The sequence below is a fragment of the Cynoglossus semilaevis genome, chromosome 17 (assembly GCF_000523025.1).
Source record: "Cynoglossus semilaevis isolate Cse_v1.0 chromosome 17, Cse_v1.0, whole genome shotgun sequence".
NCBI classification, from domain to species: Eukaryota; Metazoa; Chordata; class Actinopteri; order Pleuronectiformes; family Cynoglossidae; genus Cynoglossus; species Cynoglossus semilaevis.
The window spans coordinates 9311262-9326652 of record NC_024323.1 but is presented as its reverse complement, the minus strand read 5'-3'; the positions used below and the strand labels follow the sequence as shown (position 1 = coordinate 9326652).

Below are 15391 nucleotides of genomic sequence, written 5' to 3'. Positions count from 1 at the left end.
ATGTTTGTTTAAGTTTCTTAACTTGGTCAGGTTATAATGCTGAAAATTCAATGTCACTTTTATATTGGACACTCTGAGTGAGTGAAGTCGTTCCTACCCAGCAGGTTCTGGATGGCCTTGGTGCTCTGACTGGGACTTGGACTCGGTAAGAAGCTGGAGGAGAGGCCTGAGGTGGTGGAGGGAGAGCGAGAGGCCGCAGCGCTGCTGCTGGGAGTAGTGAGAGGGCTGCTGGAGGCTGAGCAGCCACGAGAGGGGCCCTGTAGAGAAACGTCAAGTTGAACTGTCAGCAGAAACATCATGAAGAGTTGGACTGATATCAACAAGAACAAGAAGGAGATCTTCTCACCCCTTTACTGCCTTCCTTCACCTCCTTCACCTCCTTCACCTCCTTCACCTCCTTCACCTCCTTCACCTCCTTCACCTCCTTTCCTTCCTTTTTAGCAGGCATCGGTTTGGGCTGCTTGGCTGCTTGTCAGGGTGGAGGCTGACTTTCTCCACCTGAGGACAAACCACAATGTCAGTGAGTCTTCCGTGGCTTCTGTAACATGTTCTCAGATCAGGTGGAGGAGGGTGAGGTGTGAAGTTACCTGCTTGTTGCCTCCCTGCCACCACTCCTCTGCAGACATGGCTGCAGTCGTTCCCGCTGTGTCTGGGTAAAGGTCGTCATGAAACTCCTGGCCTGAATGCTGGAGAGGCAGGCAGAACAACCTGGTGGTTGGTGAACTGTGTGGACCATCCTGGTTTAATCTACCGGTCAGTTACCAACTCCCAGGTGTTTTTGAACGTACCTTGCGAGGCACCTGATAGCTGACCGGCACGATGCAGCTGTCTGTCAACTGCAGCAAACGCATCACTTCACAGGACATCACATCCAGGGCACGTTTGGGAACCATGGCGACACCTCGAGTGGAGCTATCCACCAGGCAGTGGCTCACTGCAGCCAAAAGAAGTGACATAAAACCGTGAGATAATCAGTGAGTGGGAGTTTAACCGACAGCTAACAGATGATCTGCTAACTCTTACCTTGGGTGAGGAAAGGCTCAGAGGTAGAGACTTCGAAACAATCGATCACTGTTTCTCCCTGAGTAATAAAAACATCACTGACTCACACAGAGAGAAAGACTGACACAACCCTGAAGCATTAAACAAGCTGTGACAGCCCAGAAGGCTGACCTGCAGAGTACAGATCTGTCAACACTTCTCCATTAGACTTTAATGAGACAACATGATGAATAGTGTCAGAAACGACAGAAACAACTCACTGAAAAACGACTACAGTAATACTACAGCAAAACTGGACAGTGAATCTCACCTGTCCAGACAGTATCCTACTGTAAAAGTAAAACAGGAGAGTGAATCTCACCTGTCCAGACAGTATCAACAGACCAGTGTCTTCATCAAACAGAGGGACCACCGTCCTGCAGACATGGAGATAAAAGAGACAAGAGGACAGAAAAATCAGACATAGACATTTAAACCCTGAAAGGAAGTCAAAGAATCAGGTAAAACAATTGCCCCTGATAAGGGACATTCTATAAATATGCCACTAGATGGAGATGTAAGCTCAGACATGAGACAGGTCTGACCGTAACGACTGTTGCAGTTGAACTTAGAAGTGAATAGTTTGAGTAAATCTTGGGTAAATGTGAACAGATGAATAACAGAGAAAATAAATATAATAAATACAAACACCAGATGTACAAACACTCATCTCTCCACTGAACCAGTGAGTCTGCACCGGGTCAAACAGCACATCTACACAAATGCCCCTGCACTGGTAACAACCTGGAGTTGAGGGTCTTTCCTAAGAACACACAGGGGTATAGGCTAGATATCTAGTCAAACGTCTGGTTTCTCCAGAGTCTCCTTCCTCCACCAGGGGCAGTATTCAGTCAGCTGTTTTATTTTTCAAAGGTGACGTTGGACTAAACCTTTCACATCACGGAGCAGAGTTCGGCCCAGTGAAGTGGTCACGCAGATCTGCTGAACAGCTCATGATGAAGGACTCGTGTAATGTTTCTATTTTAGTGTGAAGCCACTCGGCCGGGAATGACCGACCAGTGATGTCATGGACCAAGCATGACAGTATAATGACAGACCAGGTTTGGGTTTCCTTAGCGACGGCACATGATGACATGAAGGCCTACGGTGTTCACGTATGTGAGAGACACAGGGACGCAGCGTGAGACTGTAGCACATGTATAATTTTAAAGATCTAACTTTTTCCACATCGTTCCAAATCTATGATTTAGAGCTGATGCCATACGTTTGTGGTCAGAATATTCACATCCTGCAACTCTGCACCGGAAAGTTCCACAGAGAGAATAATATACAAGTCTTAAATGTTTTTGTAGAGCCGTTTGCAGTCTAAATAAGGTTTTTGTAGAGCCGTTTGCAGTCTAAAGGTTTAGGAAATATAATAATATAATAATAATTTCAAAACAACTTTTAAAAGCATTGTCAAATTCAATCAAAATGTAAGATGTAGAGAAATATCTGTGTTATTATTTGTTTGAGAACTTTTTAGCAATTTTTACTAAAACAAAATTGCAAAAAGGATGAAAAGAAATCTAGATTGACTACTGTTCTACAAAAAGGAAAAACAGGAGAAGAAGAGGAAACAAGGAGGAAACCCAGGTCAGCTCCAGTCCAGACGTTCAGATTCTAAGGTATAAAGACCTGGGTCTTTCTCAGACCTGCTCCCACTCTCCTCTTTTTCATCCCTTCCTTTTCCCCTTCCAGGCCTGTGAAGTCAATGAGGGGTGGCCACGCTTTGTTAAGGCCTAAGTGTTTTCCCATGTCGGAGTCAGGCTGCAGGGAGTCTCTAAACACCTCCATTCCCACCCCCCCGTTGGTGCCCATTGTCCTTTCCCTTTCCAATTAAACAACTCTACCACCTTCTACCACCTTCTACCTCCGAAGCCTTATCTCCGGTTTTCTCACAGTAAATGTACGACAAGTCAAACAGCCACAGAACAGAAGTGGACTTTTATCACTGATAATAGTCTGTGTTTACTATCGCGTTCATGCTCCAACTCACCGCAGGCCCGTTTTCCCACACAGGATTACACACACATGCATGCATGTGCATAATTTTCGGGGGTACAAACACGCACAGGCGCACGTTTACATGAATGTGGTCATAATGATACGTGTGCACATGCATTAATAAGAACTGATATTAATGCCGGATTAGGGAGAAAGACTGTTCTGATCCGGAACATGTGATGTGATTATGAATGAGAAGGAAACTAATGGAAACCTCATTCATGCTTTTACACAAAGGGCTGTAAAGAGAAGTGTGTGTGAGTGTGTGTGTGTGTTCATGGCATAGCTATATTTGTAGAACAAACTGTAGTTGTTCTATTGTTGTACAGAGACTTGGTCCACATGGGGACATTTGCAGGTCTTCCCTGAGTGACGAGGTTTAGAGGTTCAAGGTTTAGTCTGAAGTTAGCATTAGATGTAAGGCAAAACTTAGGGTTAGTCATTAGTTTGTAAGGGTTAAGGTTAGGGTCTGAGGCCTGTGTGTGTAGGACGGATGAAAACCAAGTAAATTATTCAGACTTATGGCCTGGTAATGTAGGAAAAACTAAACGAGCCACTTATTGAATATAGAGATAGATGTCTGTGTTTGTGTGTGTGTGTGTGTGAGAGAGAGAGAGAGAGAATGTGCATGTTATCAAATGTAACAGAACACCACACCAGCACACACACAGAAAAAACACAGGTAACCCTGTACAGTATTAAAAAACATTCATGCACACACACAACACAGGTAACCCTGTATTATAGTATAATATTAAAAAACATTCATGCACACACACACATGTGGCACTGTATGAAAAATACACACACACCGCGACTACTTTATATACTGAAAATATCTGTGTGAGCACAAACATAATGGGCCCATTCAGAGACAGTGATAGCATCAGAGTCACACAGTGATGTATTATATACAGTGTGTATAAGAGGAGATGCTAAAGGAGGAATGAGGTTTTTGGGCCGAGCTGCAGCAGCTATAAGATCAGATCAGTATCAGTCAATGGGACTTTTCTTTCTTCAATACATAAACCTGGAACACATTTGGACTGTGGGGCAGAGGGACACACACAGGCAGGAGAAATATCCACTGGTAAAATAATCTTATATAATATAAACCGACTAACCTTTGAGAATAAACAATTCTGAATTTCCACTAGAGACACTTCAACGTACAGACTGGAGGACAAAGAAATCAAACCACAGGCATTTGTGTTTGTTTTTTGCTTTTTTGGGGTTTCTTTTGCGTTGTTCAAGTCAAAACAAGAATCCTTTATTGTCCCTGAGAGGCAAACGTCTGCAGCAGACGGGACACAGCATGGAGACCAAACATTCAGGGCCAACAGCAACTGAGACTAAAACAGTAAATAAAGAAAAGTAAATCACAAAAAAATACTTCAAACCCGGTGACAGGAAATAAAGAAGGGTTTCACATCGACTGTTCCTGGATCTCTGTATAGTTCCTATTCTAAAAGAACAGAAATGTACAAATGGGATTTTATTTTCTGTTTTTCTTTATTGTTAATTGGCCACTAGTAGTGTATGTTGGTGTTTTCTTCTGTTATTTTGGAGGATGAATTCTTTTTTCAGGTTAAAATGACTATTGGTGGATTAAAAGGGTGGCTCTAATAATAATACAACGTAAATACAAAGGTGACAGCCAATTAACACCAAAGACTAAGAAAAAGAGCAAGCAACAGCTGAGTGGAAGATCAAAGCCTGTGGTGAAAAACTGGAACCTTATGTAAAGATTTATTTTAAGATAAGAATGAAACTGTAATATCTTATACAATAATAATAATTAATATTATTCATGTTATAATCTGTACAGTGTCAATAAATAGCGTTTTATTATTGTATTTTTTTAACCTAATTTACAAATGGATCTGAGGTCAACTGCAGTTCTATTAGTGGATAGATAACACTGACTTCATCAACAACTGAATTCACGCGAGAAACCAATCACACTGTAAATTCTTGACTTCAAAATGTGACCTTTAATAACATAAATCACCTTAACGCCCCTCCTACTCCTTGATGAGTGGTGTCATCACAGTGGGAGTGTGTAAACACTGCAGCATTATCAGAGAGGGTGAAGGGTCTGCTAAACTGTGAACTCCAACAGCTGACTTTATCTCCAGAGTCGGCCGCCTGCAGCTCGTCCAGCTGCCACACAGACCGCGCTCTGCTGTCCCGCACTGGCCACAGGAGACCAGGAGACTGTTATAATGTTTGAAAACTTCCACGACATCAGGCCAAACAGCCAGAACTGCTGAGTTTGTTACAAGCTACTATGTTACAAAGATAAAACTTAAGGTCAGCGCTCTTTTCCCACACTCACGTCTAACATAAAAATAAAGGAAAGCCAAGGATTTGGTCGCTGATCATCAATTACATCCACTAGGAATATTTTCTGTCGATAGATTTACAGCACAGAAATTATCAGTGGCTATCATCCAGAATTCTGGTGAAATAATTTGAGTGAAAAACAGTGGTTAAAAACAAATGTTCATCGCTCACATGGTTTTTCTTGGAATCCAAAACAGGACACTTGGGAATGTGTTGGGTTATGACTACTATATTTATTCCATGTATTTCTTTGATTAGTCTCTCTTTGGCTTTTGTGTGTTTACATGTTTATATGGAAAATCCTCTATTCACACCAATGTATTTATATTAGTTCCTGACTTCTTTACCTGGTCTTTCACCACATGTCATGTGACTGTACCAGAATCAAACTATACTCCATTTACTTTTTATTTGACAACTGGTAACTGGTAATGTTGTTACTTTAATTTCAGGAAAATAGTTGGATCACTTTTCAATAATAAGTCAAAATGAAAAGAGTTGGATCATAATAAAATCACAGTTTTACCAGTTGATATAACAGGCAGCCATATTGTTATTCCTGGTCTTAGTTTATGTTAGCCTATGAATTCATTATAATAATGTTGAGTTTAAAGTTTAAAGTCTTTGCTGTTAGCTTAGCTTCAGCATAGACAAGCCAATAACGATAATGAATCATAACTGTTAAGGCTTCAGTCTGTGGTTGTAAAAAGAACTTTTTGCAGCCCAAATGAATTCTGTTAAAGAAACCAGGACTCTCTGCTCTTCCTACCTGATTTTCCACAACCTGCTCTTTCAGCGTTATTACTTTCAATGAAGGGAATTAGACACAGCTAATGGTTTTAGCCACACTTGCTCCACAGGCCTACAGGGTGTCCACAGTTGATGAACAGTGGATGGAATGGAGCAGAATAATCCACAGGAGTTTATAATGAAACACCAGTGGGCAGATACATCTGTTACCAGGATGTTAAACCCCGGGTGTTTTTAAAGTGAATCACTGAAGTAAATACAACCCCTCAGGAGCCTGGTAGGTCAAATTCTCAGGAGGATTCTGGAGTAAAATAAGAAAAACGCAAACAAATGGTTTTGTGGAGTTCAATCTTTCAATGTCTGCAGCATTATTATACACCTAAAATGACAAAGGTAGGTAAACAAGGTATCAAAACTGATACACTCTGTCACCTTTGTAAACACACAAATCAAACTCCTACACTTGTGCCATCAAAATGTACTGTGTGTTTCCATTGTGTTTACAAAAGCTGCACCACAGGAGCTGAACCCAAGGGTCAGAGTGAGGACAGCTCAGTGATTACACACACACTGTCTCTCACTCACACACACACACACACTGTACAGAGATGGTACACTGTTGAAAATGACCAACCTAAATGTAATCAACAAAGTCTGCAGAAAACACTTGATTTCAACCTCAACTTCAACTTTGTTTATTTAGCTGTTTTCCACACAGTCACTGTCCATCTGCAGTTGGAGGAACCACTGATTTTGGTTACAGTGAAGGAAACTTTGGACATCACCAAAGACACAAATCACAATGAGAAGATTTTTTTTAAACTTCATCAAAAACACACACAACACACTGTCGCATTAACCAATCAACACATTTTGGGGGTAAAATTCAACCAGCTGTGTGTGCTTTGGAATGGAGTTGAGTGTCTATGTACAGCGTAACTTGTCTACTCATCATTTATAAAAAAAAAAACCTGACAAACAAGAACGCAGACATCTGTCCAACACAGACTGCTGAAGTCGGTGAAGTTGAAGACTGTTGACGCAGATTTCCAGAAATTGCACAAATGCCCTTTAGACACAACAGAAACAATTGTAACATGACTCTGCGCAGTCCGACAGTCAAAGTGAAAATTACATGTTGCCCAACGTTTGGACTATAAAAGCTGCAGTTGTTCTTTTGTTTCAGGAAGATACACAAGTCACGTTACGTGTAACGCTGCCTCCTCCGTGAACATAACCGACATATTTGTACTGTCGACCTACAGATTTACAGATGATGTCATTCGATGGACGAATCAATCACAGCTTGAAATATAAATTTCAAAACAAATGCTGACAATGTTAAAAAGAAACGCCACTTGTTCTGGGAAGCCAATGTTGCTGAGGTTACTTCATGACCATGTGGAACAGGAGCGGCGAGCAGAGGAGCCTTTGATTTGTCATAATCTGCAGACACACAGTTGGTCTGACAAGCAATGCTTCTCAGCCATCAAATCTCAACGTAGGTCTCCTGACTGCGACTGTGTGTTGTGTTTCCACTGTTGTTCCTGTCTGCCTAGCTACCTTCAGCAGCCAGTTCATTAGATGGGAATTATAGTTGACACTCTGCGTTCCTGAGAGGGAAGAAAAGCCAGGATTGTTGGTGGAGAGGCCAGCTGTGGCCGTGTCTTTGCCCGAGTGATGAGGCTCTCAGATGGGTTGCCAAGCAGCTACTGTTCTTCACTCTCTCCTCACTTCACCCGGGGCCCCACGCTCTCACCTCTAACACACGGAGACACACACAAATATGTGCAGGGCTCAGTTTTTAATTAAACTCCCTGAACCTCATGTCAACACATCTGCTGTGACCCCTCTGACACGTACACACACTGTCAAATCCACACACGACCACACGCAAAGAAGCCGAGCAAAACCAAGCACCACTTTTACAATATCTTATATACTGCAAACACAACATGGTAAAGTTTCATTGAAACTATTTGTTTTTATGTATTTGAAAAAAATATCATGTTTTTCATCCTGTACCTGCATAATTTTGGGGGAAAAATGCAGAAAACCCGTGTTGCCCTTGGGATCATTCTGACATGTACTTTTTACAGTTAAACTTTGATGTAAACTATGTCTATTAACTCTAAATTTCCTAAAGTTTGAGGACATTTTTGAAGTGATTGGTCGGACTGAAGTAAGACAAAAAAAAATTAAAAACAGAATTGATTGACAGTTTATACTTTTTCAACAACACTGAACCATAGCAACATTCCCTACAGTGTGAGGTCAGTCGTGTAGAAAGACTGCGAGAAATGATTCCCGCCTTCAACAGCTCTGTAGGTAAAGGAGCTTCAGTCTCACTGACAGCTCCAGTCAGCGCTGAACATCTGAGTTAATCCCTGTTTGCAGAGAAAAGCAGTGAGGCCACGACAAGACACTTTTATACTACGGTAACCACATAACACAGCTGTACGAAATGTCAAGTATGTGCAGAAAAACACGGCCTGGCCATGTACAGTGCAGATCAACAGAGCAGTCTGACCGCATGGCGTGGAGCGCATCTGTTTTGCGTAATGGCGACATGAGAAATGAAAACCCTAATTTTCTCTTTTTATGGGAGGAAATGGGGTGAGATAATCATCATCTTGCCGAGCAGATAATTACACACACTGTTCGACTTGTCGCACACTCACACACACTCACACACACTCGGGCAGACCAATAAATGTGTGTTAAACTGGTCCAGACTGGCTGAGCTGTAAAACAGTCAGGACACTGGTCATAAACTGGCAGGAGATTTTGACATCCACAGCTCTGTGAACAGGAGGCTGAGGGGCGACCCATGTGGGGCTGGAGTGTTGTTGTTGGTGGACGTGGGTGGGCATTAGGTTGTCACGAATTCTAATAGGAAACATAAAAATGAAAACAAACAAAAAAAAAAGTACAAAAGAGAGTGTTTTAAGAGTGACCACAGAGTTAACTGACAGCTGTCTGTCTGACACAGGCCTGTGTTTAACCTTTGTGTTTTCGTGGCTATTTTCCCACTAACATTTGTGGCTGCTTGTTGTGAACTGTGGAGCCCAGGAAGAGATGCGTTCCGCGTTAACCCCAGGGTTCAGCATCAAGGGCTCGGGCTGGAGGACCATTAAATGACCTGTCGGCGGGGGCCTGGGAACGGAGCCGCAGCTCTGAGTGTCCCAGATGGCAGAGAAGAGAAGAAGTGATGCCACAGAGAAGACAAGAGGAGATGATGAGAGTAACGACCAAAACAATCCTGTCTGCTGTCAGGTCAGCTGAGGAAGAGACCAGCTCTTGTCACGGTTCTTTCTGCAAATGCTTAACGCATACAGACACACACATGTTGAGGAGGAAGTGAGGAAGGACTGACCTGTTTGTACTCTAACATGCAGGCTGATGGATTGGCATCCAGGTGTGTTATTTCACTGCTGTACTGTGAGAAGTAAAAACTTCCCAGGCAAGGATTTCAAGGGTAAAACCCATTTACCTCTTCCTGTACCAGAGTCCTGTTCTATGTGTTAGAAAAAAATGTTTGATCAAAAACTTCAACTTTTAATGTTGTTTGTGGCCACCAGGAGGCGCTAGGGGGGCTCAGAAAATTAAAGGAAAGGTAAATTTTTTTTTATTATTATTTTTATAACCATTTGATCTGAACTGTACAACACACAAACTGCTATAAATATTCAGATTCTTCAGTTTCCGATGGTACCTGAACCACCTGGAGTGACAGCTGCTCCTGTACCAGAGTCCTGTTCTATGTGTTAGAAAAAAAATGTTTGATCAAAAACTTCAACTTTTAATGTTGTTTGTGGCCACCAGGAGGGGGGCTTAACATGGAAATACACCTTTTTCCATGCAACAACAGGTATTTGTTGTAGTTTTTAGCCTCTTTATTCACTTCAAAGGAAGCTTTGGCCATTGTTAATCACCTGCATGAACACTAGAACACAGACAACAATAACAAAGAGCCGTTGTGTAAAGCTTCTACTCCACACCACCATCAGTGAGATTCTACAACACACACAGTCACCAGCACTCGTGTGTTTTGACTCTGTGGTGTCTCCCAGATTCCTCTTATCACACTCAGCTAACAGAACTTATCTGAGACACTGACTCTGTGTCTCTGGTACCCTGCGAGTGGGAAACCGACTCATCTCCTGATGTAACACACACCCAGATGAGAAGATACACATCCATGCAGTCCCTGTGCCAGCAGCAACTGTGTCCAAACTTGCTCTTCTGGGCAATTTATCTCTCTGAACTCCCCGTACTCGTCCCCCTCTATCTCAGAACAGAAATTCCAACTGTTAGATGAAAATCTTGTTTCTCCTCGAGGAATAAAACATGTATCTTCAGAGCTTTTCCTGTCACACATATGAGTTAGGAATCCAACTCCTAACCTTCCAGTGTGAAGGTGATCTACTCTGCCTTTGTGTTCTGCTGCGCTCACAGTGAGCCTAGGATTTGGCTCCAGTCTGAACTAATTGCGTACAGTAAATCATTAGCTTTAATGACCGATGTGGGGGTGTACAAAGTCAGGAGGTTTCTTACAAGAAGGGATTACAGATTTATCATGCTACATCTTAGAGTCAATGGACAGGAAAGTGTAGAAGATAGTACAGAAAAACCACCACACGTGCCTACTATAGAGTTTCTGTCATGGAACACCCACAAAGCAAGACAACAGAAAAGATGAAATCGTGTTCGGTCAAAACTATACTGAACATGAACAGAGATACACACTGTGTATCAACCAACCCTTAACAACAGCATGATAACGTGTCAGACGTCCAGGTCCAGACTCAGCTCCTCTCCCTCCACCGCGTCACGACCAGGCAGCTCTGTTCACACAGCAGATCTTCATCTGGAAGATTAAGTCCTATGACTTTTATGATGCCCTGATATACAGTCTTCTTTGCAAACACAAACGTGGTCCAGAGATGAAGAGATATATATATGAAAGAAAGAACATCCCTGACACTGATAGCATCCGTTCCATTTCTCTTCTTTAATAATTTAATCAACTTTTATTTGACCTCTCTGAGGTCACCACAATCTGTCCTCCTGTTAATATATCTGTGAGAGATGAAGTGTTTATTATCTATAATCGCCAAGATAGGTCATTTTGACCCAAGGTTGTTGGAAACACACATAATTCTCTATGTGCAGTATTTATAAATCTGTCCCTAAGTGAAATTCAAGCACTTTTCAAGAACTTTTAGGATCCATTTTCAAACTTGTCCAGCACCTGCTTTAATCTATCATCGTGACCAACATCTGGTTACGCTTTAAAAAGTAAAACATTTGAACTTCTTTTGTGAGAATGTAACTCAAGTAACTTTTAAAAGCCATTTAATTAATAAACGATAATATAAGGTAAATTATTAATCTTTTTTTTTTTAGCTAACCATTGGTTATTTTGCTATATTTATGTGTGGCTACTTTTATTTCTGATTAATGTTTAGCTGTTTTTGTATAATCTTTAGCTAAACTGTAGCTATGAAGGGTCAACTGAGCCAGTGTACATTTTTTTATAATGTTTTTGTTTTTAATAATGACAAATTGTTATTGATTTTTTGATAGGTAATAGAACTTTTTTTATCTATTTTTGAAGTGTAAGTGTTTGAAACACAAACACAAGTTTAATCCGATTCTCTCTAGAACAGGAAGAGCTTAGAAAATCTGGAGTGGTAGAAAAATGAAAGCCATTTTTGCCATTCGATAATTTGTTCACTTTGCCATTTTACTTCTGTATTTTTATTTTTGGCTTTAAACAGGACACTGCACTCCTTCATGTGACAGGGACAACGGCCGGTAACACTTTATCAGCCTACGTGTCTGCCAGCACCGTGCAGACCTGCTGTGGCCTGGGCCACTTCACCCTGTCATAGTGAACATACAGTGACAGAGCTGCAGTGGACAGCAGGCATGCTGCTGTTACCCAATACCTGACATACCAGCCTGCAGAGTGAGAATGAGCGAGAGGAAGGAGCACAGGAGGGCAGAGGAGGAATGAGAGGAGGAAATGAAGGAGCAGGGATGAGGAAGGGAGGGGGGCAGCTCTTCTCTGAGGAACACTGGCACATGTGTCTCGGCCTGACAGATGATCAAACCCACACCAGGCTGGTTTCGGAACATAAACACACACGACTAGGTCTTTATGATAAGTGTTTAAAGGCGGATTAAATTTATCACAGTGCTGAAGTTGAGTGGAGAAGACAAAACACTCAGAGGAATGTTTGTGTGCAGCGCTGCATGATTATCAGTCCAGTCAGACTGCTGCTGATAAGATTTTGTCAAAGTAACAGGTTGGTGTTAAAAACTTAAAAAAAAAGGATTTATAGAGAGTTCAAAAGGTCACCCACTGGCCCCGGTCAACTTAACCTCTGCCTCACCCATGGAACTCACCCATCTCCTTCAGACTCCTCTTCTATCAGTTATATCTGAGCTTTAACATGAGGTGAAATCTCCAACTTTTAACTCCTACAAAAAATGGATTCATACTCCTGACACTGACACACAATGATGTGATAAATGGCTGGTGATGTGAGAAAGCTACTCCCAGTGAGGTAAACACAGTAAGTTTGTAAGTTCATGATTGTTTTCTCCATTGCTTTCAGCAATAAAATCTTGTCTAAAGATTTGTCCAGATCTAAGGTAGGCCTGATCCCAGAGAGAAGTGCCAACGCGTGCAGAGTCGACTGTCCTGTAAACCTCAGAGTGAACCTCAAAGTCTGACCCTCGCAGGTCTCTTTCCTGCCTCTTCTCTGAGGAACAAACAGCTTGTAATCAGTTAGAGTTGTAAACAGTGATTTTCCAAGTCTCTGACGTTGGGGTCACCAGCCAAGAAAAGGTTGGGAACCACTGATTTAAAAGTGATTCAAAGGTTTTTGAAGAAAGGTCTGAACATGCTGCTCAATGTGCATGACCTTCACGTTCATATATATTTACAAGGACCATAATTATACCTAAATGTGTCTAGTGGAGAAAATAGTGAAGACACTGAAATATCGTCTTCGTCCATTTTCCTGAAAAAAGGTTCACACGCCTGGTCAAAAAGATAGATTTGGTGTTTATAGCATTGTAGAAGCAGTGTCACTTCCTTTGATAATGGCTTTTTATTTGTCTTTAGCGATAAGGATTTTTTTGTGTGGTTCAATTCCGCATCAATTCCAGTTAATCAAATATGTACCTTCATACAGTGTTCCTCTGTTGTAGACAGCTTTATGGGCCGTGGACTGACTGTCTGACCGACTGTTTGAAAGAGACAGCAGGTGGGAAGAGTCAACATTATTACTTTTATCTCATGTGGAGCTTCTGATTGCAGCATCACACTGTGTTTGTTCTCAAAGAAACAGTGACAACTTCTGCTTTGTGTACACTCATCACCACCACCCTCCACCCTCCAGCCTCCACCTCTGCTGGTCATATTTCACAGCCACATTCAGATTCTTACAGCAGCCATCAATCACGGGTCACGCTCTAAGTTTCTCTCTCCAACATCACAGGTTGTGTCTTCTTCCCACGGACACTAGAACAAATCCAGAAAGAGCAACAATAGCAGAAGTAACCATGATCAGACATGAAGTTACATGAAGCACATATTCCCAGGCTGATTTGACTTCAGGTCTGCCAAGAACACCAGGAATCACCAGGCATTAATGGGACACAGCAGTAGCATTCACATGGGAGAAAATGTCTTCTAACAGCAAACTTCAGTGAACTGCCAGATAATACAGCATTTATAGTGGTAGTGAACTGCACTACCACTGCAGCACATACACGCTGAGATAAAAAGAGAACTGCTCTTTTATTGCGCACTAGATGGCCTTACTTCTCAAGGTAAACTAAACAAAACAACACAGAGAAAAAATGTGCCACTTTCCTCTGAGGTCATTCTGGAGAATGTAATGGACCATATTTTACAGATGGTACAGAACAGATAAGATAAAACTCATTTGCATTTACATGTGAGTTCCATCATTTTTATAGTTTACTGATAAGAGATCAGTTCCATAGAAACTATTCCAAACCAATTCTATCCCCAATTGTTTTTACTCCTCTCTGACAGTAATCTGAATATCTCTGGTCTGTGGACGAAAAACAAAACATTCGAGGACACAATTACCCTGAGGTTGAGGAAACAGGGCTCAAGTATTTCCAGTTTTTGTGGACCAAAATGTGGAGTCAAGAGAAAGTTGTCCAAATAATTGACTATGAAAATAACTGCTGTTTATAGAGATTTCTTGCTGGCCTCACATTTTAAAGGCTTACAGTAGTTATTTGAACTGACGCTGTGGTGAGAAAGTGAATAAGTGAAACATTATTTTCACTGACGTCTCTTCCTCTCTTTGCTGTAGTTACACGACAAAGTGTGGACAATACTCGGGTGAGATATTTCAGTGATTTTTATCCTGTGCCATCTTGGAATAAAGACATAATAATTGTAAACCAAGCAAACAGCAGGTTTAAGGTGTTATTAACAACAGGATACAGTTGGTAAACCTGTTGTTTTTAGCGTTTGTACAGCTCCATTTCTAACCTGCTGTTAACGTGTTCTAGTTCCTGGTTCAGGAGCTTCAGTCCTGTTGTTCCACATGCACTAAGACTCATTTTAAATATATTCCACATCAATTCTTTACAGCAGCAGTTTTACAAACAATAAATCAAACGTCAGGAGGGAATTACAACATGAAGTCCTTTTACAGCTACACACAAATTAAGTGTAATCTAAAGTAGTGCAACATAGTGCATCAAAAGTTCATTTAAAAAAATTCTTAACCCAACATGTGAGAAAGTGAAGGGGTTAAGTGGCGCACGGGGAAGAAAGAAAAGCAGTGAAACACTGCAGCGTGCCTTTTCAAAACAAAACCAGTTCGCAGCAGCATTAAATTAAACCCAATTGGGAAAGAAAAAGCTCAAACCGTACAACCGGGAAAAGACACTTTAAAGAACACGGATATAAATTGAAATTCCCATCACCTCCCGGAGCTGTGGGGCTAAGATTGCTTTCTAACTGTTAGCAGGCTGCGGTTGGCTCAGCAGTAAACCAGTGTTTTACTGTATCCCCTGGGCATTGTTAGGGACTGGACGACTGTAAGAACTTAACATACTCTCCATTTTTCCGGAGCCAATCCTAATGCACTAGCACATGTTAGTGCTGTTACAGTCACTGGACTAGTTGTGCTACTACACTGTGACAAACAAACGGACAGAAACACAGCTTTTTAATGTTTCCTCC

The 15391-nt window shown here is 41.6% G+C and overlaps 1 protein-coding gene across 1 annotated transcript in view; it reads right to left on the bottom strand.

Annotated features, from left to right (window-relative positions):
* The window catches only part of coro7 (coronin 7), an 88536-nt gene that overhangs the window by 4579 nt on the left and 68566 nt on the right, over positions 1 to 15391 (bottom strand). Inside the window, exons 10-15 of the mRNA XM_025064370.1 lie at positions 1364 to 1418; positions 1024 to 1081; positions 789 to 934; positions 588 to 686; positions 447 to 498; positions 98 to 280 (exon numbers count right to left, since the gene is read on the bottom strand). Of these exons, the coding sequence (XP_024920138.1) occupies positions 98 to 280; positions 447 to 498; positions 588 to 686; positions 789 to 934; positions 1024 to 1081; positions 1364 to 1418 (593 nt within the window). The remainder of the gene's footprint in view (positions 1 to 97; positions 281 to 446; positions 499 to 587; positions 687 to 788; positions 935 to 1023; positions 1082 to 1363; positions 1419 to 15391) is intronic.